The following is a 26,619-nucleotide window of genomic DNA, read 5'->3' on the forward strand; positions in this document are numbered from 1 at the left end:
TAGATTCCTCTCTCTGAGGCCTGAGCCCTCCTTCTCCAGTGGGAGTGGATGAGTGGCCACACCTGGGTGGATTTTCTAGTCCATTCAGTCCCTGAACCCAAGCTCCACTGAGGACCGGCAGGGACTCAGCCAGAGCTCAGTCCCATCAAACAGGCACCTTCACAGGCTGAGGCTGACGTTAAAAACTCAAACAGGAAAACATTTTAAGAGAAGTTTTACGTCATTATTATTTTATTAATATCATCACTGTTCTAGAATTGTCTTCGCTTCACTTTAAGTTTAAAGCTCATTCCACTGGCAGGGAGATGCGCAGGTAAGGGCTCTTGCCACCAAGTGTACTGAGCTCCCAAGATCAAGTGCTGAAGGGAGTCTCCTGTAATCTGTCCTCTAACCTCCGGGGGTGTGTGCACGTGCAGTATAGTCACACACAATAAATACACGTAAAAATTTAAATCGGAAAGCAAATCACTTTTGACAATAAGAAAAGAGTCATCTGACTCCCGAGGACCTGACGGCCACTTCTGAGGAGGGACCCACTGTCCTCTGCGCCGTGGCCCCAACTGAACTCTGTTCCCTTCAAGGAAAAAGGGAGCAAAAAGTAGAAGCAAGCCAGGGCTGGAGGAGTGGGGGTCATCAGGGTCAAGAGAGGCGAGTGGTGGTTATGATTACAACACATTATACACACAGGAGAAGGCCACACTTATGTACATGCTAATAAAGTTACATTTATTAACACTCAATCGTTGTAGGATTTTTCCTGGGGGACCTGAGTACCGGAGTGTTCCGGAGACGTACTAAAGTAGGGGTGAAGTCTCAGGAGAGACAGCGGTCCCAGCTGTTTCTTGGTGCGTTCCCCGCCCCAACTCCCCTCCCCGCCACCCTAGGGGGCTCTGTCCGGAACCGAGCTCTCTAGGGTCCAAGGAAACAACCGCAGCCCTAGCGAATCCCAACTGCGAACTCGGATATGACCCATGGAAAGGGGCGAGGAAGACAATCCGGTGTTTTGGGATGTGCTGCCTGTGCACAGGAGGGCTGCGCACGCACTCTCCCGGCCTCCTGGATCTTCCTACAAACGGTTCACACAATATTTTCCTTCGGGAAAGTTTTCTAGATTGGGGATCTCGGCAAAGAGGACGCTATGGGTGCGCTTGAGCTTCCCGGAGCGGCATGGTAAAGGACCCCCAAACGCAGCGGTGTCGGGTTCCAGGGGAGAGTGGTCCGAGGATTTGGGGCGCCGGGGGTATTTGGGATGGGCAAGAAAACGCGAAGGGAGGAGTTCCTTCCAGAACAGAACAAACGCAGTGACTATTTTGGTCAAAGCACAAGAAAACGGTGCCGGAGCCCCCAAATCCTAAGTCAAGAAGGAAACCCGAGGGTCAGAACTATGAGGCAAGCAGAAGAGTACCCTCGGAGTTAAGTACATGGATAAAAGCCAGAACCCCGATTTCATAAGTATAAAAGGGAGACGGTGCCTCTGGGTTTTCAGACTTGGACGAGAATGGCTGGCTCTGTGGGAGCCCCCAACTCAGGTTTTAGGGGGATGACAGCAAGGAGCGGGTTTGGGGCAACTCCAATTCAGGCTTTGGGAGTAGTCAAAGAGAGGACTGACTAGTTTGAGGGCGCCTCCGAGTTTCAGGTGTTGTGGAGTAAGAGACAAGGAGGGGTCTTCTGGAGTCCCCGCTCCTCAAAGTCAGATTTAGTGCGTCAAAGGCGAGAAGAGATCGCTTCACTTTACAAACTTTTGAGAGTGTGAGAGGGGTTCCACCCAGCCCAGGGCTCCCCCAAATCAGAGGCGCCTATCAGGATTGGATGAGGTTGGCGTCTGCAAAGTTGGGGCGCCGGGTCCGGCCGCGCCCGCCCCCGCGACCCCCCTCCAGCGGGGTCCCCCCCCCCTCCGCCACCGCCCCCTGCCCCGGCCCGCACCGCTCACCTGGAGTTCGGCAGGGAGTTCCGGTAGCGGCTCCCGCGGCGTCGGCCGCTGCGTGTCGCTCCGCGTTGGTAAGTAACAGTCTCCACGGCTACAGTCTCTATGGCGGCGGCGGTGGCGGCGCCGGCCGCTCCTCCTCCGGCTCCCGCCGCCCTCCCGCCCGCCCGCAGCGCCCGCCCGCAGCAGGCGCCCGCCCGCCTCAGCCTCGCGCTGCCCTCACGGGGCGGGGCGTTGCGCCCGGCAACGGTTACCAAGCTGCACGCCCCGCCCCCTCCAACGGCCCGCCCATGCCCGCCTCCAACGGCCTCGGGGAGGGCGGGCGATCTCCCCATTGGCTTTCATAGTGCCCGTCAGAGGTGAAGGGGCAGGTCCTTGGGTAGAATACCAGCCAATCGCTGAGAAGGAGGGCGGGGCCTGGCGGGAGGCGCGCGGCTCCCGGGAAGGGTTGGCTCTAAGGAGGTGCGCGAGGGCCCACTGGTGGCAGTGCGTGTTTTGCGGAGTTACGGTGATTCCGCTAGACCGGAGGCGCTCACCGTCTAAGGGGAGCAGCAGACTCTGGCCTTGCGCCTGCTCTTTCATGGTCCACAAACTGAAAACTTTTTTTTTAAAGATTGTTGTCTATGCGTGTGCATGCAATGCGCATGAAGACCCGAAGAGAGCGTTGGATCGCCCTGGAACCAGAGTGACCGTCTGCTATGAGCCGCCTAATTGAGCAGGGACCGATCCCGGGTCCTCTGCAAGAGCAGAAGCCTCCTCTCCAGCGCTTCTCCTTTTTTTTTTTTTTTTTTTTTTTTTTTTGAGCCGGTGTCTTGTATACACTCACTACACCGCTTAAGCTGGCCTCCAACACCTGATTTTCCTGGCTCCATCTCCTAGTGCTGGGATGATGGGTGTGTGTTCACCAGTCCTGGCTAAGCTGACAACTCCTCACCCACCCCATCTCGCTTCTCTGTCCTCTCTGGTTCATATATATATACAGGTCTCAATGTGGACTCTTCATAAAGCTTATATTTTGGTGGGATGACACAAACAGAATGAAAAGTTAACGCAAAAGGAAAGGTTTAAACCCAGAGACCCAAGTGCGGAGGAGCTGTCAGACCATAGCTCCATTCATTCATTCATTCATTCATTCATTGAACGTCCAATTGCACCAGTGAACATGGGTAATTTGGGCTTATGTGCCCAAAGCGGTGAGTCAGGGTCTTGCTAAGTAGTCCAAGCTAGACTAGATTCCCACTATGTAGTCCAAGTTAATGTTCTTTTTGTCTTAGGTCCTTGACTACTAGGGTGAGAGGCAGGTGCCACCAAGCATTTGTGCACAGTCTAACTCATGAAATCCTGAACTTAGGCCGCGAGAAAGGCAGTAGACGCTGCCTCTAGGACTGGAGTTTCCAAAATAAATATATTGGAGCAACTGGAAGCCTGGTGCCACAACACCACTTTGTTGGCTGCCTACACTACAAAGCTAGTGTCCGGTCCCCATCCCCCACCCCCACCCCCACCCCCGTGCTGAGAGACCCAGTCCCATAGACTCAACTGTAACTATCATGGAGGCAAATGGCTATGCATGAATGAGCCTGAATCTGTTTGGACCAAACTGTGGCCCTTCAGAACTCATTGGTTTTAGAGACTGAGAAGTGTGTCCCCAGAGCTCATGGGTTGGAAACCTGGTCTTTAGCAAGGAGACTGTGGAAAGAAGTGCAGGAGGGTTTCTAGACCTGGGACACTTGTGGATGGGAAGGAAAGAGAACCTCTCATCTCAGCCACACACCTCAGAGTTCTAAGCCTCTCACTCGCTGACGATACAGCTGGCTCACTCCTTACATAGAGTTTTAGTATTTTTACATTTATTTCTTTAGGATGTGATATGTACATGATATGATACACATGTGATCAGATGACAACTTGTGAACACTTTCTGCCTTTCCCCTGTGTCCTCCAAGGATCATTCGGCTTGGCAGAAAGCCCTGTTCCCCTCTTCCAAACATATGTTTTTTATGTTAGAGTAACAATGGCAGGCAGGAGTCAGGGTTTTTTATTTTTTTGTTTTTTGTTTTCCCCCAGTTTTTTTTCCATGTCAACTATCCAGGATTCACCTGTGAGTTTACTTGGGTTTCTCAGAAACCCCTTTGGAAGACAAGAGCTGTGAATCTGCCAGGTCCTGCATGGCCTTGGTGGGGACAAAATGACATGGTTCCTGCCCCTGGGACAGGGCCATTGGGCATGGGCCTACTAGAATGTCAATGGCCGCTTTGGGTGTAGGGCTCCTTTGGATAACAGTGTACACATTTTATGCCCTTCCTTCAAGGAGTGTCCTGCCTGTTACTGTTAATGACTCCATGGTAGTTAGAATACAAGTCCAGGAGGTAAAGATGAGGCTAATGTATCATAAATGGTGAGCCTTGGAACCTTCAAGACAACCCTTAAGGCTGTGGAAAAGAACCCTAAAAACATGAGTTCAAAAATATATAATTTCTCAAAAAGAAAAAAAATATAGATATCAAAAAATATAAGGATGCAATATGAAACATGAAGGGCTTCAAGAATCTAAAGGAACAAGGACAGCGGTGCTGTGAGCCAACTTGTCAGAAAGATACTAAACTAGGAGACAAGGAGATTTAGGGAGTGGTGATCAAAGGAGATTCCACCCAGCTACATCTTTTTGTTTATGCTTACAAAGGCAGACAAACACCTGAGTTCAGGGTCAGCCTAGAATAGAGCAAGGTTAGGCCCAGGTGTAATACAAATGGTAATTTCAGGATGGGTCCCACCCAGCTGGTTTATTCTCTGTGCTTAACAGAGGCAGGCAGATCTGCAAGAGATGAACTATTCAGAGAAAAACTTTATAATAGCAAGAGAGAACTGTCTTGTGCAGAACTTGAGAGAGAGCTGTCTGGAGATTTCCAGAGAAAGCAGACCAGAAAGGAAAAAGAAAGCAGAAAGAGAGGAAGCAGGCTGGAAAGCTGTCTGGAGTAGAGCATAGGCTGCCAACTTGGACCCACAATTTGACTTCAAGTAGTTTGTTTTTGCCACTTCTAATCACCCCTTCCTCAGAACCCCTCTCTCCAAGCTGAGGCTGGTCCTTGGCAGAACCCACTCACATTCTATGACTATTGTGAAGACTCAGAGCAGCTCCGCTCCACAGAAATTGGCACCCAAATGTGGCGGGGGGTGCAGGGGGAATTCTTTCTGTCTCTTAATCATCATGCTTAAAGTCTTTCGTTGGAAGTTAAGACAAGATTTCACTGTGTAGCTGCCCTGGAACGTGCTCTGTACACCAGGCTGGCCTCGAACTCAGAGATCCACTTGAGTCTGCCTCCCAAGTGCTGGGATTAAAGGGATGTGACACCAATACCCAGCTTTATATTAAAAATAGTCTTATTCTAGCCGGGCGTGGTGGCACACGCCTTTAATTCCAGCACTCGGGAGGCAGAGGCAGGCAGATTTCTGAGTTCGAGGCCAGCCTGGTCTACAAAGTGAGTTCCAGGACAGCCAGAGCTATACAGATAAACCCTGTCTCAAGAAACCAAAAACCAAAAACCAAAAACCAAAAACCAAAAAAAAAAAAAAAAAAAAAAAAAAAAAAAAAGTCTTATTCTAAATTGCTGGCTGGAGAGATGGCTTGGCAGTTAAGAACACTGACTCCTCTTCCAGAGGGCATAGGTTTGATTCCCAGCACCCACATGGCAGCTCACAACTATATGTAACTATAGTGCCAGGCGATCTGATATCCTGCTCTGCTTTCTCTGGACACCAGGCAAGCATTTGGTGCACAGACATGCATGAAAAAACACACATGCCTAGGAAATAAAAACAAGACTTTTTCAAAAGTTAATTGTTTTTAAAGATTTATGTTTCTGTGCATTGGTGTTTTGCCTCATTGTATGTCTGTGAAAGTGCCAGGTTTTCTGGAATTGGAGTTACAATTCCCGCTGCCATGCGGGTACCGGGAACTGAACCTGGGTCCCCTGGAAGCGCAGCCAGTGGTCTTAGCCACTGAGCCGGCTCTCCAGACCCTCAAGATTTAAATCTAAGAAATCTTTTAAAGGGTGTGATGGTTTGTATATGCTTGGCCCAGGGAGTGGCACTTTAGAAGGGGTGGCCCTGTTGGAGTAGGTGTGTCACTGTGGATGTAGGCAATAAGACCTTCAACCTAGCTTCCTGGAAGTCAGTATTCTCCTAGCTGCCTTCAGATGAAGATGTAAAACTCTCAGCTCCTCCTGCACCGTGCCTGTCTAGATGCTGCCATGTTCCCACCTTGAGGATAATGGACTGAACCTCTCAACCTGTAAGCCAGCCCCAACTAAATGTTGTCCTTATAAGAGTTGCCTTGGGGGCTGGAGAGATGGCTCAGCGGTTAAGAGCACCTACTACAGAGGTCCTGAGTTCAATTCCCAGCAACCACATGGTGCCTCACAACCATGCCTGTAATGAGGATCTGATGCTCTCTTCTGGTGTGTCTGAAGACAGTGACAGTGGATTCACATACATGAAATAATTCTTTTAAAAATATAAAATAAAAAAAAAGAGTTGCCTTGGTCATGATATCTGTTCACAGCAGTAAAACCCTAACTAAGATAGGGGGCCAATAAGATGGCTCAAGGAGGTAAAGGTGGTTGCTGCCTAGAATTGAGTTCCATCCCTGGGACCTGGTGGAAGGAGAGAACTAACTTGCACATGTTGTCCTCTGACCTCTTGTACCCCAATACATAAATAAATCATCAGTCCAACCACAAATGTCTTCACAATGTCTTCTGGTGCCAGCCAGGCTGCTTCATCTTGAAATTCAATGAGTGTTGGTGTACATGAGCCCAAATATGAAGCCAAGTGCTAGGCAGCTATGGATGGCTGTGTCCTGGGCTCAGTCCTCTCTCCACTGACAGCTGATTGGGATTGTGGGTCAATCCTGGAGCATAAGGTTTTATAATTGGGAGGCAGAGGCAGCTGGATATCTGTGAGTTCAAGGCCATCCTGATCTACATAGTGAGTTTCAGGACAGACAGGGCTACACAGCAAGACCACCCCCAACTCAAACAACCAAACCAAACCAAACAAAACAAAACCCAGTAGAATTCAGGAGCTGGGCAATGACTAAGTGGGAATAAGGCCCAGGGAGCGAGGGACTGAGCGAGCGAGCAAGTGAGCGAGAACACAGCTGTCCCATGCCAGTGCTCATGAGCCCGTGCAGGTAACACCAGAGTGAGCAGCACCGTGGCAGAGACAAGTGGCTCCTGGGGGCCTCTACACACACATGTACTCTGGAGAAGATGTATTTTAGACCAAGGATGGCCTAAAACCATGCATGATTGCCTCAACAGCGCTGGGGAGACTGAGGCGTGATCCCCAAATCCAAGTCTAGCCCAGGCCAGCTGTCTGTTCCTGCTTCTCCCGTGTGAACTGTTTGTCCCGGTGACTCCTCAGGGGTGGCTGCTCTATCAATAGCACTGAGAGGCCAAACCTACTCCATCTTGGGACGGACCGATCTCCATTTTAAAGGAAAAAGAGCCCGAGAACTTGACCCAGGTTCCAGGAAGAACCACATCGCTTATCTCTGGCTCACACCCCAGGGTTATTCCCTAGCAACAGACAATCAAGATTAGTCTGATGGTTCTAGATGTACTTTCAGACTGTTTGTGATTGCCCATGGTTTTGCTTCAGAGCACCCACCTGCTGGCTTACAGTAGTCCTTCTCGATTAGATGCTGTCAGGCTGGACACCCCCTCACTTTCTCGGTACTTCCTATAAAACCTTGTTCCGCTGGGGTCTCAGGGCCTTACCGTCTCAGTCTGCTTCAGCAGGGTTGGTGGGATCCCACTCCTGAGCTTAAATAAAGACCCCAATGTGATTGCATTGGAGTAGGGTCCTTAGTGGTCTTTTAGGGATCTCAAATGCTTCCTCAATGGGCACACTTTGGTGCATTGGCCAGGAAACCCCATGACCCCTAGAAGAGGTCTCAGTACCAGCCGATAAGGAGGTCCTGTCTGTGTCTGTCCATACGGTAAATCTGTCTGTCTGTCTGTGAGGTGCTGTGGTAATTCTGTTCTATGTGCTCTGTGGAGCACCACGGTAATTCTGTTCTGTGTTTGTGTAGCACTGTAGTAATTCTGTTCTAGAAAGAGGTCTAAAATTTTTGTATTTAGTGGCCAAAGTTACTAGGTGGACACTCTGCAAAGTCATGGCCACACAGTGCTGGAAGACATTCCAGGCCTGGATGGAGAGACCTTGGCGTCTCAGTCGGAGTTGGATGCAGGCTTTGGGATCTGCAGTCGGCCACTGTCTGGCACTTTTTATTTCTTCCTGATGGAGAGGAGAGGGCTAATCTTCTTGTGTTTCTGTTGGGACTAATGGTCTGTTCTTGTGTTTCTCCTTATGGGGCGACTTTGACTTTGACAGATGCTAACATGGGACAGGTGCCTTCAACTCCACCAGAATTGCTTAAGCCATTTTAAGGATGTTAAGACCAGAGGACAGAACCTCTCTGTCACCATTAGGAAAGATAAATTAACATTTTGCAGGCCAGAATAGCCCACCTCCAAAACTAGGTGGCCCTGGGAGGGATCCTTTGACTGGGATTGGTCCAAGAAACTGAAAAGCTTATTTTTAAACCCAAAGTTGGCCACCTGGACCAAATACCTTACGTGGTGGCCTGATGAGACCTCCTAGGAGACCTGCCACCTTTTCTCCTCAAACAACAAGGCATACGTTTTTGCCTTGGCTACCAAAAAGCCCAAGGATACAAAGGAAGAGCTGCCGGACCACCCACTTCCTTCTACACCATCCCTCTATAGGTTCTCCAAAGAGGAGGAGGGGGATGTCATCTATCCATTCCCACCTTATTCTACAGTTCAGGCAGAGCCGCAGGCTCTGCAGGCAGCTCTGCCACAGACAGTAGCATCGGGGAGAGAGGTTCAGGGAGGGTGGACCTGCCGCAGGTACAAGAAGCCACCTAGGGCTGACTCCTGAGCCTGTCCTTGTGTGCAGCGGGGTGGGTCAATGGTCAAGGGAATCAACCCCTCTGCTATTGGCCCTTTGCTACTAGGGACCTTTACTGGAGAACTCAGAACTCCCCTTTTTCAGACAACCTCCGAGATTTGATTATACTGTTAGAGATGAATTTTCACCCCCAACCCACTTGGGATGACTGCCAGCAGCTCCTGTAGGTTCTCTTCACCACAGAAGAGAGGGAGAGGACCCAGATAGAGGCCAGGAAATCGGTTTCTGGCCTCACTAGGGAACCCACCAATAACCAAGCAGCTATTGATGCTGGTTTTCTCTTAATCTGCCCAGATTGGGACTTCAACACTGTTGAAGGTAAGGGGACATTCTTGGTCTACCACCAGGCTCTGTTGACAGGTCTCAAGGCAGCCACACACTGACCCACACACCTGACTAAGGTATACTTAGTCAGGACCCCATGGACCCCAAGTTACCAGCAGTGAAAGCAGCAGGACTCTAACCTGTATTAACCGGGCAGCACTAGATGTCAAGAGAAAGTGTAGGAGGGTTGAGAGGTTAGGAGAGTCTGAGAGACTCAGTGATGATGGCAGAGAAAGTGTAATAAAAGAGAACATGCAGAGGAGAAGCAGAGGAGGGCAGAGAAACGAATGGAGAAAAGACAGGTGAGAGGGAAGAGGCGACAGACTCACGACCTGGCAAGGATCCTTCTGGCAGCCACACTGAACTGAAGGACCGTGTAGGAGATACCTAAAACAGACGGCTTCTGGAGAAGAAGGCAAGGAGGGCCCCAAAGGATCAAGGACGCCCCAGCTTGGGAAAGAACCTATGTGCTGAAAGGAAGAGAGACACTGGACCAGAGAGTGCCCCAAGATAAAAAGCCTATTCAAACCATGGCCTTAAAAGATAAAAATAGAGATGAGGAATGTGGGTAAGGGGTTCAGATCCCCTTCCCTGAGCCCGGGGTAGCCCTAAAAGTGGAAGGGAAACCCACCAGCTTTTTTTTTTTCCTCTTAACATTTTGCTTTGCTAAAGCCTGAAGGTTAAGTCTCTTCAAAGAAGTCTTGGGTCCAAGGGGCAACGGGAACTAAACAGTACTCATGGGCTACCCAAAGAACAGTGGACTTAGGAGTGGGCAGGGTAACCCACTCATTCCTTGTTAAACCCGAATGCCCATACCCCCTCTTGGCAAGAGATTTGTTGACAAAAATGAGGGCACAACTTCATTTCTCCCCAGAAGGAGCCAAACTATTAGATTCAGAGGGGAAGCCTATTCATATCCTGACCACCACGCTAGATGAACAGTATCAGTTGTTTGAGCCTTTCCCCACCTCAGAGGACAAAATTACTACTTGGCTAGATTGCTTCCCCGTTGCTTGGGCAGAGACAGGAGGAATCAGGATGGTTAAACATCAGACCACAGTATGAATTGAGCTCAAGCCAGGGACGGAGCCTGTTCAGGTCTGACAGTACCCCATGCCCCTAATCCCCCCGGGAAGGCATAACCCCCCATATCAGGAGACTATTAAATGTGGGAATCCTGAGACCATCTCAATTAGCCTGGACACTTCCCTCCTGCCAGTCAAGAAGCCTGGAACTAGTGATTATAGACTAGTGCAAGATGTAAGAGAAATAAACAAGTTTTTTGGTGTTTTGTTTTGTTTTGTTTGTATGTGAGTACACTGTAGCTGTCTTCAGAACAGGGCATTGGATCTCACTACAGATAGTTGTGAGCCACTATGTGGTTGCTGGGAATTGAACTCAGGACCTCTGGAAGAGCAGTCAGTGCTCTTAACCACTTGAGCCATCCTTCCAGCCCCATAAACAAACAAGTTATGGATGTCCACCCACCAGTCCCTCATCCCTATGCCCTCCTGAGTGCTGTTCCTCCTGAGTGCCAATGGTATATGGTACTGGATTTAAAAGACGCTTTTTTCAGCTTGCCCTTGGCACCCAAGAGCCAAGACCTCCTTGCTTTTCAATGGCATGATCCAGAATTGATTTGGGATTAGCAGACAGCTAACTTGGATCTGTCTGCCCCAAGAATTTAAAATCTTGCCTACCATCTTAATTGAGGCCTTCCATTGAAGACTGAGTACAAAACCCAGCACCATAACCTGACTCTCTTACAGTATGTGTCTGACCTCCTGGTGACAGCAGAGAGCAAGAAAGAATGCATAGAGAGAACCCAGGACCTCTGGGAGGCCCTGGGGAATTTGGGCTACCAAGTTTCCACTAAGAAAGCCCAACTCTGCCAACCACAGGTGACCTGTCTAGGGTACATATTGAAGAAAGGGTCAGAGATGCTCTCTGAGGCCAGGAAGGAAACTATCCTGTGCTTACCACCAGGTAAGGGAATTCTTGGGGCCCACTGGGTTCTGCACAATATGGATACCAGGCTTTGCAGAAATAGCTAAGCCACTATGAAGCCATCAAAGGGCCTCCCGAGACATTAGAAAGACTTCAGAATGAAGACTTTGCTGAGTCAGATGACTGCCAACTATTGGACAACCTTGAGGGTGTCCAGTGGGTCCAACAAACATATCTGGTCTAAACTTAGTGCTGTCTATGGAACAGGTCCACTTTCGGAGCCTCATCGATTCCAGCCTGGAGACTGGGTCCTAGTCAAGAGACACAGCCAAAGGATGCTAGAGGTTGACAGGATTACAGAGTGGATTCGTCATACTCACACCCAAATTGTAGACTGGTTTGCAATTGAGGATGACCTGGACCAGCAGAGACAAAGAAAGTCAAAGACTACCAAGCATCCTCCTAACCTTCTAAAGCTCATGTTACAGGGAGTACGATGAGTCTCTTCCTGTGCATTCTACAATACCCCGCCCCCACCAGCCCCTTAACCTTACCTGAGCCATCATCAACATGGCCACAGGGAAGATTGTCAACTCCACGTCTCAGGTTACGCCCCCAGGTACCGATGGGTAATGAATGGGACACCCAAGAACAACTTTGGCACAGCCCCCAACCGATTACGGCCACAACATACATTTGGTACAATGGCAGACTCAGCCCCAAGCTTTCCATGTCTGCCCAGGACATTCCCAGAGCCATGACTAACAATAAATGTGGAGGCTCTGAAGCGTTCTTCTGTGTGACATGGGGACGCAAGTCCACTGGATGGATACACTAGAAGCCCTCCAATAAGGACCTCATCACCGTGACTAGGTTCAATACCCGGGCTGTGGGAAGAAATGCAATCCTCTTGTTATCAGAGTCACAGATGACAGCAGAAAGGTCAACTGGACTACTGGTAAGACTTGGGGACTGAGACTTTATGTTACCAGTACAGATCCTGGAGTCCTGTTCACCATCCAACTCTATGTTCAGACAACCCCCCTCCCAATTGCTCTTAGCACCAACTGGCTGGCTAAAACCCCACCTACAACACCTCTGCAGACTCAGACACCAATCCAACCTCAGGGTTTACTCCCATCTTCCCCTAACAAGGCACCAACCCAAGCCAAAAGGACAACACAAAGACTGAGTAACGACAGCCCTGACCCTCTCTGGAACATGATGTTCCAGTCCTTTCAGGTCACCAGTGCCTCCAGACCCAAGTTAACTAAGTCACGCTGGCTGTGCTATGAGGTAAAACCTCCCTACTTTGAAGGCACAGCCCTGATTGGAAACTTCACTGAAACTGAGGACCCCAAGTGAGTGCAGACGGTAACAGGTAACAGGTGAGGCTAAGCTGACCTTATAGGCCAATAGACAACCTGGCCACCTGTTTAATGACAGTTCCTGAGGCCTGTAGCCACCTCTGTAATGGGACCTACAGGATGAATCTAGACCATGATAAAGACCTATTGCCACTCACCTGTTTAATGACAGTTCCTGAGGCCTGTAGCCACCTCTGTAATGGGACCTACAGGATGAATCTAGACCATGATAAAGACCTATTGCCACCCACCAATGCCTGGTAGACATGCACTGCAGGGCTCACCCCCATGTGCCCATGGGACTATACTACACCAGATAAGGAATTCTGTGTCCTTGTCTGGTTACTACACAGGACCATCTATCACAAAGATGACCAAGTCCTAGACTTCCTAGATGGAACTTCATGTTTAATCATCAAGCAAGAACTAATCTTGGCTGTAACTCTGATGGTTCTCATAGAATTGGGCATGGCTGACACAAGAATCGGGGTTGCTTCACTTCCTTGGTGTTACAAAACAAATATTATGGGGGCTGGTGAGATGGCTCAGTGGTTAAGAGCGCTGACTGCTCTTCCCAAGGTCCTGAGTTCAAATCCCAGCAACCACATGGTGGCTCACAACCATCCATAACGAAATCTGATGCTCTCTTCTGGACTGTCTGAAGACAGCTACCGTGTACTTACATATAATAACAAACAAACAAACAAACAAACAAAAACCAAACATTATGACAGTCTAAGAAAGGCCGTAGATACTAATGTAGAGAGACTAGAAAAAGCAATCTCTCACCTCCAAGATTCTCTGGGCTCCCTGGCAGAGGTAGTACTCTAAAATAGGAGGGGGCGGGATTTCCTGTTTATGCAATAAAGAGGGTTAAGTGCAGCTCTCAGAGTGCCGGTTTTACTTTGACTGCTCTAGAGTGGTCAAAGAATCAATTGCCAAAGTTAGAGAGGGCCTGGCCAAGAGAAAAAGAGAAAGAGAACACACACACATGCACACATACAACAAGTACATCGGACTTACACATGTACACACATACACACACACACACACACACACACACACACACACAGACACAGGTACACCAGACACCCATACACACATATAGGTACACCAGACATACATGTACACACAAGTACATCAGACATACATATACATACATGCATACCCAGGTACACCAAACTCACACATATACAAACAGGTACACCAGACACACAAATGTACACACACACAGTCACACTCACAGGTACACCAGACACACATATGTACACACATGTACACAAGCACAGGGGGTGTACCAGACACACAAACATACACACACACCACACATGCACACAAACATACCCATATACACACGTATGCACAGACACAGACACATACCACACATACATGCACATGCATGTACATGCAGATACACGTGCACACATAAGTACACATGTGCACACACATAGACCCCACACAGGAAACATCACACAAAGAGCCAAAGCACCTGACAGGAGGGTGAGTGCAGATGTCCGGCCAGCACCTCACTGTCCCCATCACACCAGCCCAGGTGGCATTTGCAGCTTCCCAGGAATGAAGACTCAAGGCAGTGAGGCTCCTGACTACTTATTTGAGGGGTTTCCATGCTGCTCCCAGGAAGGTGTTTTGGGCTCTGGGTGTTCACACCTCTTTTCGAATACAGAGTCCTAGGAGAGGAAGAGCCAGTCACAGCTGCATGAAGTCACTCCACTTTCCACTTTCCACTTACGCCTGGAAGGCTTGTTGTCTCTACTGTGGGCTGCCTTCTTTGGAAGCAGAGCATCGGGGGTGTGGCTTCCTGGTGGGGACGATGTTCTCCATTGAGATGAGGCTGATCTGTTGGAGGCTGGAGAGGAGACACTGGGTTAGTCTGTGGGGTTCCTGAGGTTGCACACAGTAAATGCCCCGGAGGGAAGAGGCCAATTGTAAATGGTCCCCACCTCCACATCCACCAACTGCGAGACTTACAGGGACATCGTTCAAGAACAGCCACGTGAACCACGCAGTTAGAATCTTTTAGTGTTGGGCCAGGGAGATGGCTCAGTGGGTAAGGGCTTGCTGCACGGGCATGAGGAACTCAGTCTGAATCGCCAGAACCCATGTGAAAAGCTGGGAGTGGCAGCTTCTGCCTATGACCAGTGTCGTAGGCCACCACAGAGAAGGAGCAGGGCAAGTGGTATCCTCTGGCCCGCATGTCCCCCACACACTTGTACCTATATTGGTATCACTTACAAACTTTGAGGCTGAACTTCTGAAAGTAAAGGGCTTCACCCCTGGCTCTCTGGGGGGGGGGCACATGTCTACCCCCCCACACACACACACCAGCCCAGGCTCTCTCTGAACTGCACAGGAAGCTGGTGCCACTGCAGGTGGTGGGCGAGCTGAGTGCTCTGCCACGAGAGCTTCCAGGAAGCGCTGGGCACTGGGTAAGAAGTGCTGTGGGCCAGTCCTGCAGCCCTGAGCCTGGTGCCTCACATTGACCTTATTTGAAAATTGGGGCTGTTACGGGAGCTAAAATGGGGGCCACAGGGTGAGCCCTCTCTCATTCAGACTCATGGTGTCCTCATCAGAAGAAGAACTGGGGAGATGAGGCAGCTCAGTTAGGAAAGTGCTAGATGAACAAGCATAAGCGCTTGAATTCAAATCCCCAGCACCCGTGTAAAAGGAAGAAGGGAAGGAGGCAGGAGTAAGGTGGCTAAGGAGGGGAGGTGGCTACTGTTGGTGTACACTTGTATCCACCCAGTACAGGGGTTTTCTGGGGGTCCCTGGCCAGCCTAGCCTACTTGGGCAAACTTCAGACCCGTGAGAGACTGTCTCAAGACAAATATGTGAGGGGCTGGTGAGATGGCTCAACGGGTAAGAGCACTGACTGCTCTTCCTAAGGTCCTGAGTTCAAATCCCAGCAACCACATGGTGCCCCACAACCACTCGTAATGAGATCTGACACTCCCTTCTGGTGTGTCTGAAGATAGCTACAGTGTACTTATTTCTAATAATAAATAAATCTTTGGGTCAGAGCGAGCGAGCAGGGTTGAATGGAGCGAGCAGAGGTCCTACATTCAATCCCCAACAACTGGATGAAGGCTCACAATTATCTGTACAGCTACAGTGTTCTCATATACATAAAATAAATAAATCAATCTTTAGGAAAAAAAAAGACACGAGTGTGTGCACACACAGATGCACTCATGCATGCACCTTGAACACACAACAGAATATCAGGGTCCATGGGAGGCCTGTTCCTCAGGCCACACAGGTGGGCTGGCTGGAGACACCAGTTTCACATGGCAGGATGACAGGTGGCCGTGAAGGTGACTGTGGGTGCAGTACATGCATGTGTGTGTGTGCACACCCCCACACCCCCACACACACACCCTGAGGAAGGGAGAAGAGTGTGTGGACATTACGTAAAGGGAGTCAGTCACCTGCAGAACTCTGCCACAGAATTTCCAGAGCCCAGGCCTTCTCTGAACAAAAGACACAGAACGTGGGGACATAAGAAGATGGATCAGGGCAAAGTGCTTGCCACAACGGTGTAAGGATCCAAGTTCAAATCCTCCAAACCCATGGGAGGCCAGACCCAGCAGGCACAGCTTGCGTCTTCTAGGGGATGGGAGTGGAGAGCAGAGATCCCTGGAAGGTTGTGGGCCAGCTAGGCTGCTGGACTTGGCAGGGTAAGGACAGCACCCAAGATTGTCCTTGGATCTACACACCTAGGCAGTCACACACACACACATTATAAGAAGATAAAATAAAGAAGTGGGAATCCATGAAAAATGCTGGTCCTAGCCAGGAAGACTGTATCTTAAGGTCAGAGAGGGCAGGATACCTGTGACCACACAGCCCAGCAGAGCCAGGCCATTGGGTCTTACCATGAGGACAGGAGGACGCTCCTGTCACAGTCATTATGACAAGTACATGCTGTCAATCTGTGCTTTGTATTTCTGGGTTATCACACTTCTCTTAAGTTTTGATGTCGGTCCTGTGGAGAGAGTAGTCAGGTTGTGGAAGTGAGAAAAAATTCCACACATAGTATGGCCAGCCAGGAGACCCGTCTGCGGTTGACTCGGGAGACTGGATGTGCTCCTGCTCCTGCTGTCAGTGAGTGGGGATTATGGGATGTCCACATAGACTGGTCGTAGTGAGGATTCTGGCTATAATGAAGTTTCTTTTTTTTCAAGATTTATTTAATTTTTAATTATGTATCTCGTGTATCTGTGTGTGGGGTATATGAATGTGCACATGTGTATGCTGCCTGTGCACAGAGGCCAGAAGAGGGGGTCTAATCCCTGGGGCTGCAGGTTACAGATGACTGTGAGCTGTCCAGCTTGGTTTCTGGGATCTGATTTCCGGTCCTCGATAAGGGCAAACAGCGCTCTAAACACTGATTATACCCCTCCAGCCCCACCGTGAGGATGTAACCTCCAGAGTGTAAAGGTGTCTGCCCTGGTGAAGAGGCTGCATATGGGAGCTAGACGCAGTTGGTGGGGGTGAAGTGTCCTAGCTGGTTTCAGAGACCTAAGCCCCAGACCCCAGGAGCCTCAGGCCCCAAGTGACTCACCCAGCTCCCCACCCTGGATCGAAAAGTCCTTCTCCAAGATGATCCACTTTCGGATTCTATGTGAGTCAGACATCGCTTGCTGATTCACGATGTCTATGCCATATTGGATGGCCGTGTAGACCACTTGGTCTCGACTCTTCAAAATGTCCGACACAGTGGTTGCTTGGCTACCCAGCATCTGGCAGAAGCTTTTGGCCTCCACGCTCAGCTTGTTCAAGGGCTCTCCGCTCTTCCGGTCTGTTTCACACTGCCCCAGGACAACCTGTCACCATGCTCCCCCGCCCACCCTCCATCATCCCTGAGCCCCCCAACCCAGGGCACCGAAGAAGGAAGTGGAGTCTGGGGTCAGCCACCTGCAGCCCCTCCCACTGCCACCCGACCCCGGAGCTGGCGTGGGCAATGCGATCTAGCGCAGAGGAGGGTCATTACCTTCAGCGTCAGCAGCATGCACAGGAATTTGGCCTTGTCGCCCACCAGCATGGCGTGGCTGATAATGGGGATCTTCTCCTTTACCAGGGTCTCAATGGGGATGGGGGATACATTCTCACCACCAGCGGTTATCAGGATTTCTGGAGTGAAAGCCTAACTTGGTACAGGTCCCCACTCACATGGGACCAGGCCAGAGGTTGCAATGGCTTCCCTTCTGGCAACCCAAGTCCCCACTCACTCCTGCATTCTCCCAACATCTGAGTCCTCAGGGTCCCCACAGGGGCACCATGTGTCTGGTTAGCCTTGGTCAGCTTGTCAAGTCAGAGTCTTCTGGGAAGATGAGAAAAATGTCTCCAACAGATTGGCCTGGGGACAAGCCTGTATGGCATTTTCTAAATTAATGATCAGTAGGGGAGGGCCCAGCCCATTGTGGGTCGAGCCATCCCTGAGCTGGTGGTCCTGGGTTCTATAAGAAAGCAGGCTCAGCAAGCCATGGGAAGCAAGCCAGTAAGCAGCGCCCCTCCATGGCCTCTGCGTCAGCGCCTCCAGGTTCCTGCCTTGTGTTTTTTTTTTTGTTTGTTTGTTTGTTTCTGGGGGAATAGACTATGGCCTGAGCTGTGAGCAGAATAAACCCTCTCCTGCCAAAGCTGCTTCCTGTCATCATGGTGACAGAGAGCACACCAAAGGACAACATCCTTGCTGGGTTGTTTGTTCTGACAGAGACACCCAATTATGCAGCCCAGGATACCCCCAGTCCACAGTGCTCCTGCCTCAGCCTCCCAAGTGCTGAGGTGACAGGGCTGTCCTCATGCTCTCTCCCTCTCTGAAGCTTCTCTGACCTGATCTCACCTGGTCCTTCCAGCCTCTCCTCTCCTTGGCAAAGCTGACAGATAGACTGCAGTCTCACTCCAGGGCACAGGCCTAGAGCAACCTGTCTGTCCCCAAGACCACTGCTGTAGGATGACTGGAAGGGACCCTGGTGAATGGGAAATGCTTCTCTCTCCGGTGCTCCCAGTACCTGGCATCCCGACATTCCCTGCCAGCTCCCCCAACATACCCAGTACCCTTTGCCCCAAATGAGTCTGGCACCTTTGATGCGGCCAGTGATATAAAGGAAATCATGGCTGTCCAGGCGGCCAATGTCCCCAGAGTGCAGCCAGCCATTTTCATCCAGTGCTTCCAATGTGGCCTCCTCCTTGTTCAGGTAGCCCATGAAGACATGCCGGCCCCACATGCACACCTCACCCACGCCTTCTTTGTTCTGGTTGTACAGCATGTTCTTACAGCCACTCAGGACCTTGCCACAGCTGCCAGAGACATGACACGGGGTGGGGGGGGGGAGGGTGTCAGAGACTGCTAGGCCGTGCCTACCCCAGGTCCTTGTACAGTAGCAGCCCAGGATCCTGATTTGGTTGTCCCAGTTAAACTCACATCCCTCTGAGACCCAGTGGATTTCAGTCTGCCCCAGCATACAGATTCTCAATGTTCTGTGTGTCTGGAAGCCCTGCAGATTTCTTCCTTCACTGATGTGGAGAAAATAAGCCCCCTGAAGACCTAACAGCAATGAGCCACCTTCCGTGTAAGAACATCGAAGGCAATAGCCATGTGACAGCCAGGACAGTGGCATAAAACAGCATAAGCTGGTAGCTGGGTGACAGTGGTGGCACACACCTTTAATCCCAGCACTCAGGAGGCAGAGGCAAGCGAATCTCTGTGAGTTCAAGGACATCCTGGTCTACAGAGTGAGTTCTAGGACAGCCAGGGCTACACAGACCCTGTCTTGAAAAAGCAAAAGCAAAACAACAGCAGAAATATGAACAAACAAATAAAACCAATCTAGAATCTCCCCAGAGAGGGAATGTATGGGAGGCTGCTCTCAACCACTGGAGGAGAGGCACAAAAGGGAAACTGAGGCAGCACTTTGTGCCCGCTGGCTTATAGAAACCCCATGTGCACCCTGAGGATCACACAGCTACTGTCACAGCCTCGGCAGGTGGAGAAGGCCACACACAGCTGAGGTGGATATGAGGGTGTGTGAGCAGCTGGACCACAGCACCAACTTGCAGCCTCTCCTCCTCGTCCATCTCTCCTTCCCCCATCTTCTCCTACCCCCCTCTCTCTGCATCATTATTGTTATTTTGTTCCCTCAGTTGCATTCTGGACACTAGCAAGCCTCAAGCAAAAGCAGAAAGCCAAATGTACAATACAGTGGTGGGAGCAGGAGCAGGAAACTTAAGGCAAAGGATTCTGGGAGAGGCCAGCCTCCCAGCAGAGTCCTCTGCAGTATATGTGTGTGTATTTGAATTGCTGCAGCCCAGCCCGGCAGTCTGGTGAGCTGAGCTGTGCAGAAGATGCCAGAAAGGAGCTACAGAGATGCCTGAGATGGAGGATCCTGGGGTTTCAAGTTCATACAACACTTAAGCGACACTGGGAAAGACACTGTGTGTCAAAGAGCAATCTCTTCCTCTTCCTGTGTTCCTCTTTCTGGAACACAGCCTCCTGGAAGGTAGCTTCTTTTTTTTTTTTTTTTTTTTGACAGGGTTTCTCTGTGTAGCCCTGGCTGTCCTGGAACTCACTCTGTAGACCAGGCTGGCCTCGAACTCAGAAACCCTCCTGCCTCTTCCTCCCAAGTGCTGGAATCAAAGGCGTGCATCACCACCGCCCGGCAGAAGGTGGCTTCTTAAAACTCAGGAAGTAATGGAAACTCACAATTCTTGGAAAATCCCCAAAATGTATAAGGCCCCAAGAGCCAAGCTCCAGGTTCCATGAGCAGTTATAGTTCTGGGGAAGACTCTATGAGCCTCTTCTTCATGTGCAGGAATGTTGTGCATGACTTTTATGAGGTGTAGTCCAGGCTGGAGTGGATTTGTAGGCGATATTCTGCCTTTGAGTCATGCCCATTCCTGTCAGTGACCCCCTGACCTGTGACCCCTGACCCACCGTCACCCCAATAAGCATGTTAAGCCACACTTGGAAGGGAGCATTTCCTTGGTACTTTTGGTGCCTATTTGGGGTAAACTGACATTTGTTCAAGTGTTCCCAGGAAAAGTCACACAAGTGTCCTTCCCCTGAAGGTCGTGTGACAAGCCAGCAGGCTGGGCTAGGAGGCTGGAGAACGGAGCCCTCATGATGCCCAGGCTCAGGATGTATCCCAGCCATTGGTCACCCGCTGAGGGCTGCAGAAGCCTGGTACCTCAAAACTCTGTAGACACTCTTGTTGGAGACTGTGTGCGGTCCGGAGCACTCACTCATCCCGTAGATCTCACCAATGGGGATGTCCAGGCTGAGAAAGAACTCTGAGACATCCTGAGAGAGGGGCGAAGCGCTGCTGAAGAAGGCGTGGCAATTGTCTAAGCCCAGGGAGGTCCTGACCTTCGCGAACACAAGGGCCTTTGCCATGCGGTAATTCATGGGGATGTCTCGCTTCCTGGGAATGGCATCAGAAGGAGATCCAGCTTCAGGCAGCACAGCCTCCTCCATGCTCCCCCACACCCACTTCAGGACACTGCCTACCCCAGCATCCGCTTGGTGTTGACCTTCAAGCCAAGCATCTTCGCCCATGCAAATGCCTTCTTTCTCAGGCGGGAGGACCTGGCCACGTTTTCCTTGATGGTGTCCTGCATCTTTTCCCAGATGCGTGGCACCCCCATGAAAAGTGTAGGCTTCACTTCTTGAAGCGTGTACACCAAGGTGCCCTGTGTGGGATGGAGCAGGTGAACACTGCAGTGCTTTTATGAGCCGTGTGCGTCCCTCACACATCCCTCACGTGTCCCTCTTCCTTCCCTCTAGAGCAGCCTCTGCACGAGGCCTGGGGAACGACTGCCTGGTTTCAATGCAGCCAGTCAGACTCAGATTCATCCACTCCACCCCCATATATGCATGTTTGCATGTGTGCACCTGTGTGCAAGTGTGCGTGTGTGTATGTATGCACATGTGTACGTATGTGTGTGCATGCATGTCTGCCTGTGTGCATTTGTGTGTATGTAAGAAACATAAAAAACTGATACACATAACAGGGGATCCATACACATTTTGCATTTATGATCATCTAACTTTTAGCACATGTCTTCTAGGTAGTTCACTGCAGCTGGGGAAGGATGTTAATGTGCAAAAGCAAAGTCATGCTCAGCCTACAATCCTACTTCTCACTCAACATGAAAATTAACTATAAGTGAAAAACTGGAAGTAAAGGGTGGCTAAAAGAAAACAGGAGAAAAGCTTAGCCAGAGTGGAGCATAGTGGGAAATCAATAACCTGAACCTCATCAAAGCCAAAGGTTTCCCCCATGCTTCAAAAGACCATAAAGGGAAAACCAAAAGCACAAACCCCAAAAAGACAGCCAAAGACCTGGAAGAAGACACTTGCAAATCATGGTATCTGCTAACAATTCATTGCCTCAATATGTAAAGAACCCTTAAAAATCAACATGATTAAATAAACAAAGAAAAATTTAAATGCAAAAGATTTGAACAGAAATGAAATCTAACTGTTCCTCCGAGTCTCTCTGGAAAAGAGCAGTCCTCTCAATGATATCAACTAAACTCGGCATAACAAGAGACAGAGGGAGGCTGCAGTCAGGATGTATTGTATGAAAAAAGAATAAAAAAAAAAAAGAAAAACACTGAAAAAAAAGAATGAAAAGAAATTAAAGCTAAGGGGTCAATTAACCCACGAGAAGTCCAGTATTATCATTAATAATGAAGAAAATGTCAGTGAGGGTGGTTACATGCCACTTCACACCCAGGAGACATGAGTGAGGTTGGTGGCATATGTGCCACTTCACACCCAGGAGACACAAGTGAGGATGGTGACATATGTGTCACTTCACACCCAGGAGACACAAGTGAGGATGGTGACATATGTGCCACTTCATACTCAGGAGACATGAGTGAGGGTGGTGACATATGTGCCACTTCACACCCGGGAGACACGAGTGAGGTAGGAACTTTTAAAAATGGATCCATAACTTGCATTGGGAAGCACTGGCAAAGCAGAGAATCTAGTGAGACTATCTCACATTGATAAAAATGTCCCCTAGCTGGGGCTGGTGAGATGGCTCAGTGGGTAAGAGCACCCGACTGCTCTTCCAAAGGTCCAGAGTTCAAATCCCAGCAACCACATGGTGGCTCACAACCATCCGTAACGAGATCTGATGCCCTCTTCTGGAGTGTCTGAAGACAGCTACAATGTATTTCCATATAATAAATAAATAAATCTTAAAAAAAAAAAAATGTCCCCTAGAGGGACCCTTTGGAGACCCTTGGGTCAGTGAAAACATGTGATACATTCATAGGTGCACAACTCCACACTGAATGCTTACCCTGCATCCTGTCTCATCTTACAAAGAAAACACCAGGGAACTAACATGCCCACACATGCAGCAGAGGAGGACAGGAGTCCTGAGGCCACTCTGCCTTATTCCCTCGAGAGGAAACCTCTCACTGAACCTTGGGCTTGACTACCAAGCAATCCCCTAAAGAGATCCTGCTCTGTCTGACAGACCACGTGCAGCTTTGTACACGAGTGTTCAGGGTTAGAGCTCAGGACCTAAGGTTTGTGCAGCAAGCAGTCTTGGCAGCTGAATTATCTCTGCAGCATCGGCTATAATAATTACATGTATTAGACGTTACATGTCCTGGAAGGGAATATCTCCCACCAGCATGGGTCCCAGTGACAACACTGTAGCACCTGTGACTTTTTTTTTTTTTTTTTTTTTTTTTTTTTTTTTTTGGTTTTTCGAGACAGGGTTTCTCTGTGTAGCCCTGGCTGTCCTGGAACTCACTTTGTAGACCAGGCTGGCCTCGAACTCAGAAATCCGCCTGCCTCTGCCTCCCGAGTGCTGGGATTAAAGGTGTGCGCCACCACGCCCAGCTCGGTTGTGACTTTTTAACACCAGAGCCATGGGTGTCTGGATTAGCTCGTGTGACTTTTCTTTATGGCACTTGTGTGGAGGTCAGAGGACAATGGCAGGAATCAGATCTCTCTTCACCCTGTGGGGTCTGGGATCATACTCTTATTATCAAGATCAACGACGTGTGCCTTCACCCTCTGAGTCATGTTAGTTGTTAGGAACTGCTGTCCAATTTACTTCCAAATGCAGTTCATCTTGTGAATAGTGCTGTCATGAGAGTGTGGCTCTGTGTCTGTGTCTGCGTGTGCCTATGTGACTGAGTCTGAGTGTCTGTGTCTGAGTCTGTCTGTGTCTGCATGTGGCTGTGCGTCTGCGTGTGTCTGTTGTTGTGTGTGGCGTTCTGTGTCTGTGTGACACTGTATGTCTGCATGTGGCGTTCTGTGTCTATGCGTGACATTCTGTGTCTGGTCTGTATCTTGTGTCTCTTGTTTGTCTCTCTGTTTCTTAGACTGTGTATGTACAATGTACTCACATACATAGAATAAATAAATCTTTTAAGAAAAATGTTTCATTGATCATGGTGTTTGTTCACAGTAGAAAACCCTAAGACACATTGTGTGTACATTTCTGTGTTTATTGGTATGTGTGCATTTCTATGCTTATGTTTGTGTGTATTTATGGCTAGTGTTTTTGTCAATTTGACACATGCTAGAATCATTTGGGAAGAGGACTCCCAATTTAGAAAATGCCTCCACCAGAGTGGCCTGTGGCATGTGTGGGGTGCATTCTCTTGATTGATGGTTGATATAGGAGCATCCATCCCATTGTAGATGGTGCCATCCTTAGGCTGGTGGTCTTGAGATCAAGCTGAGCAAGCCATGAAATCATGCACGCACGTGAACAAGCACACACAAGTTTTTTTTTTTTTTTAAAGGGAGGAATTCACAAGGTGGCTTACTAGGTAAAGGCACTTTTCACTAAGCTGGATGACCTGAGTTTGTCCCCAGGATCCTAGGGTGGAAGAGAGCATGAATCCTAATGTGTCCTCTGACTATCACGTGCACGCCATGGCACATACACCTAATGAGTAAATGAATGCAAGAAATACTGAAAACACACATACACTATCAGTGCCCCTTGGGCCTCTTGCCGGGCTTGTGCAGAATTGTCTACACAACTGCACTGCAAAGAAAGATAGAACTAAGAGAGTGAACTCAGCTGTTCTCCATGCTGTGGAGTGGATCAGAAAATGGAGATGGAGAAGAAAAATTCTTAGAGTTTGGGCCTGTCCACTGGACAGACGATGTTTACCCCCTCCCCCCAAAGGCCACTGGATGCCTGGTGAGAACCTCACCCAGCCTTACCCTGAGTGCATCTGGTTGAGCAAAGAAAGTGAGTGCCCCAATCTTGATGGGGATCCAGATGTCTGTGAGCTGGGCTGCGATGTGGCTGAGGGGCAGGTAGCTGACTATTGTATTCTGCTTCCCTGAGACTCGGTTTATCTCCATCTCTTGCGACATCGCCCCTGCCGTCCATGTGATCTAGAAAACAAGGATAACTTAGAGCTTCTGTGCCTTGCCTGAGGACCACTGTGCACACGTGTATACATGCATGCACATGTGTGTACTTATATGTGCATGCACACATGTGTATACTTATGTGTGCATGTGCACATTTATGTTTACACAGTGCACATGTGCATACTTATGTGTGCATGTAAGAATGTGTGCACTTATGTGTATGCATGCTGGTGGTCCTGAGTTCTATAAGAGAGCAGGCACACTTGTGTGTGTACATATGTGTGCACACATGTGTGCATATGAGGAGGCCTGAGATAGAGAACAGTTAGTTGTCTTCTTCAACTGTTATCTTTTTTTGTATTGAATATTTTATTTATTTACATTTCAAGTGTTATCCCCTTTCCAGATTTCTCCCCTGAACCTCCTATCCCATCCTCCCTCCCTCCTGCTTCTATGAGGGTGTACCCCCACCCACCCAACTGTTATCTTATTGTTTTGAAATTTTACTTACTGAGGCTAAAAACACTTGCTGCTACTGCAGAGGACCCATCCAGTTCCCTGCACCTACAGCACAGCTCAGAGACGCCATTAACTCCAACTCAAGGTGATCACTTCTTCCAGCCTCTGAGGGCACCCACAGATACCTGCTGTCTGCCTGCCTGCCTGTCTGTCTCTGTCTCTGCCTCTGTCTCTGTCTCTGTCTCTGTCTCTGCCTCTGCCTCTGTCTCTGCCTCTGTCTCTCTCTGTCTCTCTCTCTCTCTCTCTCTCTCTCTCTCTCTCTCTCTCACACTCACACACACACACACACACACACACACACACACACACACACACACACACACACACATTTTCCTCGGAGACATCCTTCACTCTGAGTGTGTACACACCTGGAGGCTAGCTTGCCTTTTTGGGGGCAGGGTCTTTTCTCAAACCCAGCTCATATTGTGGTCAGGGTACAAAGAAACCCAGCAAGCCTCAGGAACCTTTTGTCTCTGCTCCACTTGAAGTGAGGGTGCCATAGGTCTACGAGTAGTGCTCAGTTTGATATAAGGGTGATGGGATCTAAACTCCAGTCGTCGTGACTGAGAAGCAAGCACACCTAACCAATGCACCATCTCTCCAGCCCCCTCTGACTTTGTCTTTGATACAGGGACTCTCACTGGAACTGGGGCTCACCGATTTGACTAGGCTGCTGGCCAGTGAGCCCCAGGGTCTTCAGGTCTGCTTCCCCAGAGCTGGGATTAGAAACCATATGTCACCGTGCCTGAGGTTTTTATGTGGGTGTTGGGATTGAACTCGGGTCCTTGTGTTTGCCATAAGGCCATTTCCCAGCACTTGCTCAACCTTTTGGCATCTGTGACACACTACTGTTATCACACTAGTGGATATAGGAGGCCCTCTGGGGCTTGGTGGCTGACCAGCCTGACCACACAGGTGAGCATCAGGTTCAGTGAGTGATCCTGTCCCCAAACAGAAGGTAGACAGAGAGTGATTGAGGAAGACACCCTTCACGTGAATACCAACACAATTCCACAAGGCTAGGGATTCCTCTTTGTGATGGTTAATCTAGAATGTCAACCTGCAGGGTCTGAGAGGAGGCTACAGGGCCTGAAGCTCTTATCACACACGTGTGAAGACTGGAGCTCAGGTCTCCAGAGCCTCATATGCTGTGTGGGCAT

The 26,619-nt window shown here is 49.5% G+C and overlaps 2 protein-coding genes across 9 annotated transcripts in view; both read right to left on the reverse strand.

Annotated features, from left to right (window-relative positions):
• The window catches only part of Rfx2 (regulatory factor X, 2 (influences HLA class II expression)), a 55,112-nt gene extending 53,056 nt beyond the window's left edge, over positions 1-2,056 (reverse strand). For both annotated transcript variants that reach the window (NM_009056.2, NM_027787.1), the window contains exon 1: positions 1,931-2,056. The gene's annotated coding sequence lies outside the window, so the exon portion shown is untranslated. The remainder of the gene's footprint in view (positions 1-1,930) is intronic.
• Positions 2,057-14,150: 12,094 nt separating this feature from the next.
• Positions 14,151-26,619, reverse strand: part of Acsbg2 (acyl-CoA synthetase bubblegum family member 2) — a 31,403-nt gene continuing 18,934 nt past the window's right edge. For 2 of the 7 annotated variants that reach the window (XM_011246503.2, XM_006524444.2), the window contains exons 4-11: positions 24,785-24,961; positions 21,083-21,264; positions 20,763-20,996; positions 18,659-18,876; positions 17,570-17,709; positions 17,141-17,387; positions 16,452-16,561; positions 14,151-14,425 (exon numbers count right to left, since the gene is read on the reverse strand). In XM_011246503.2, coding sequence (XP_011244805.1) covers positions 16,485-16,561; positions 17,141-17,387; positions 17,570-17,709; positions 18,659-18,876; positions 20,763-20,996; positions 21,083-21,264; positions 24,785-24,961 — 1,275 coding nt within the window. In that variant the 3' untranslated portion in view covers positions 14,151-14,425; positions 16,452-16,484. Of the gene's footprint in view, positions 14,426-16,451; positions 16,562-17,140; positions 17,388-17,569; positions 17,710-17,807; positions 17,948-18,658; positions 18,877-20,762; positions 20,997-21,082; positions 21,290-24,784; positions 24,962-26,619 lie in introns of those variants that run through there. The other 5 variants (XR_003952137.1, XR_003952138.1, XR_001782082.2 and 2 more) reach the window with 5 other exon arrangements.

This window comes from Mus musculus, chromosome 17 (assembly GCF_000001635.26).
Source record: "Mus musculus strain C57BL/6J chromosome 17, GRCm38.p6 C57BL/6J".
In the NCBI taxonomy this organism is placed as follows: domain Eukaryota; kingdom Metazoa; phylum Chordata; class Mammalia; order Rodentia; family Muridae; genus Mus; species Mus musculus.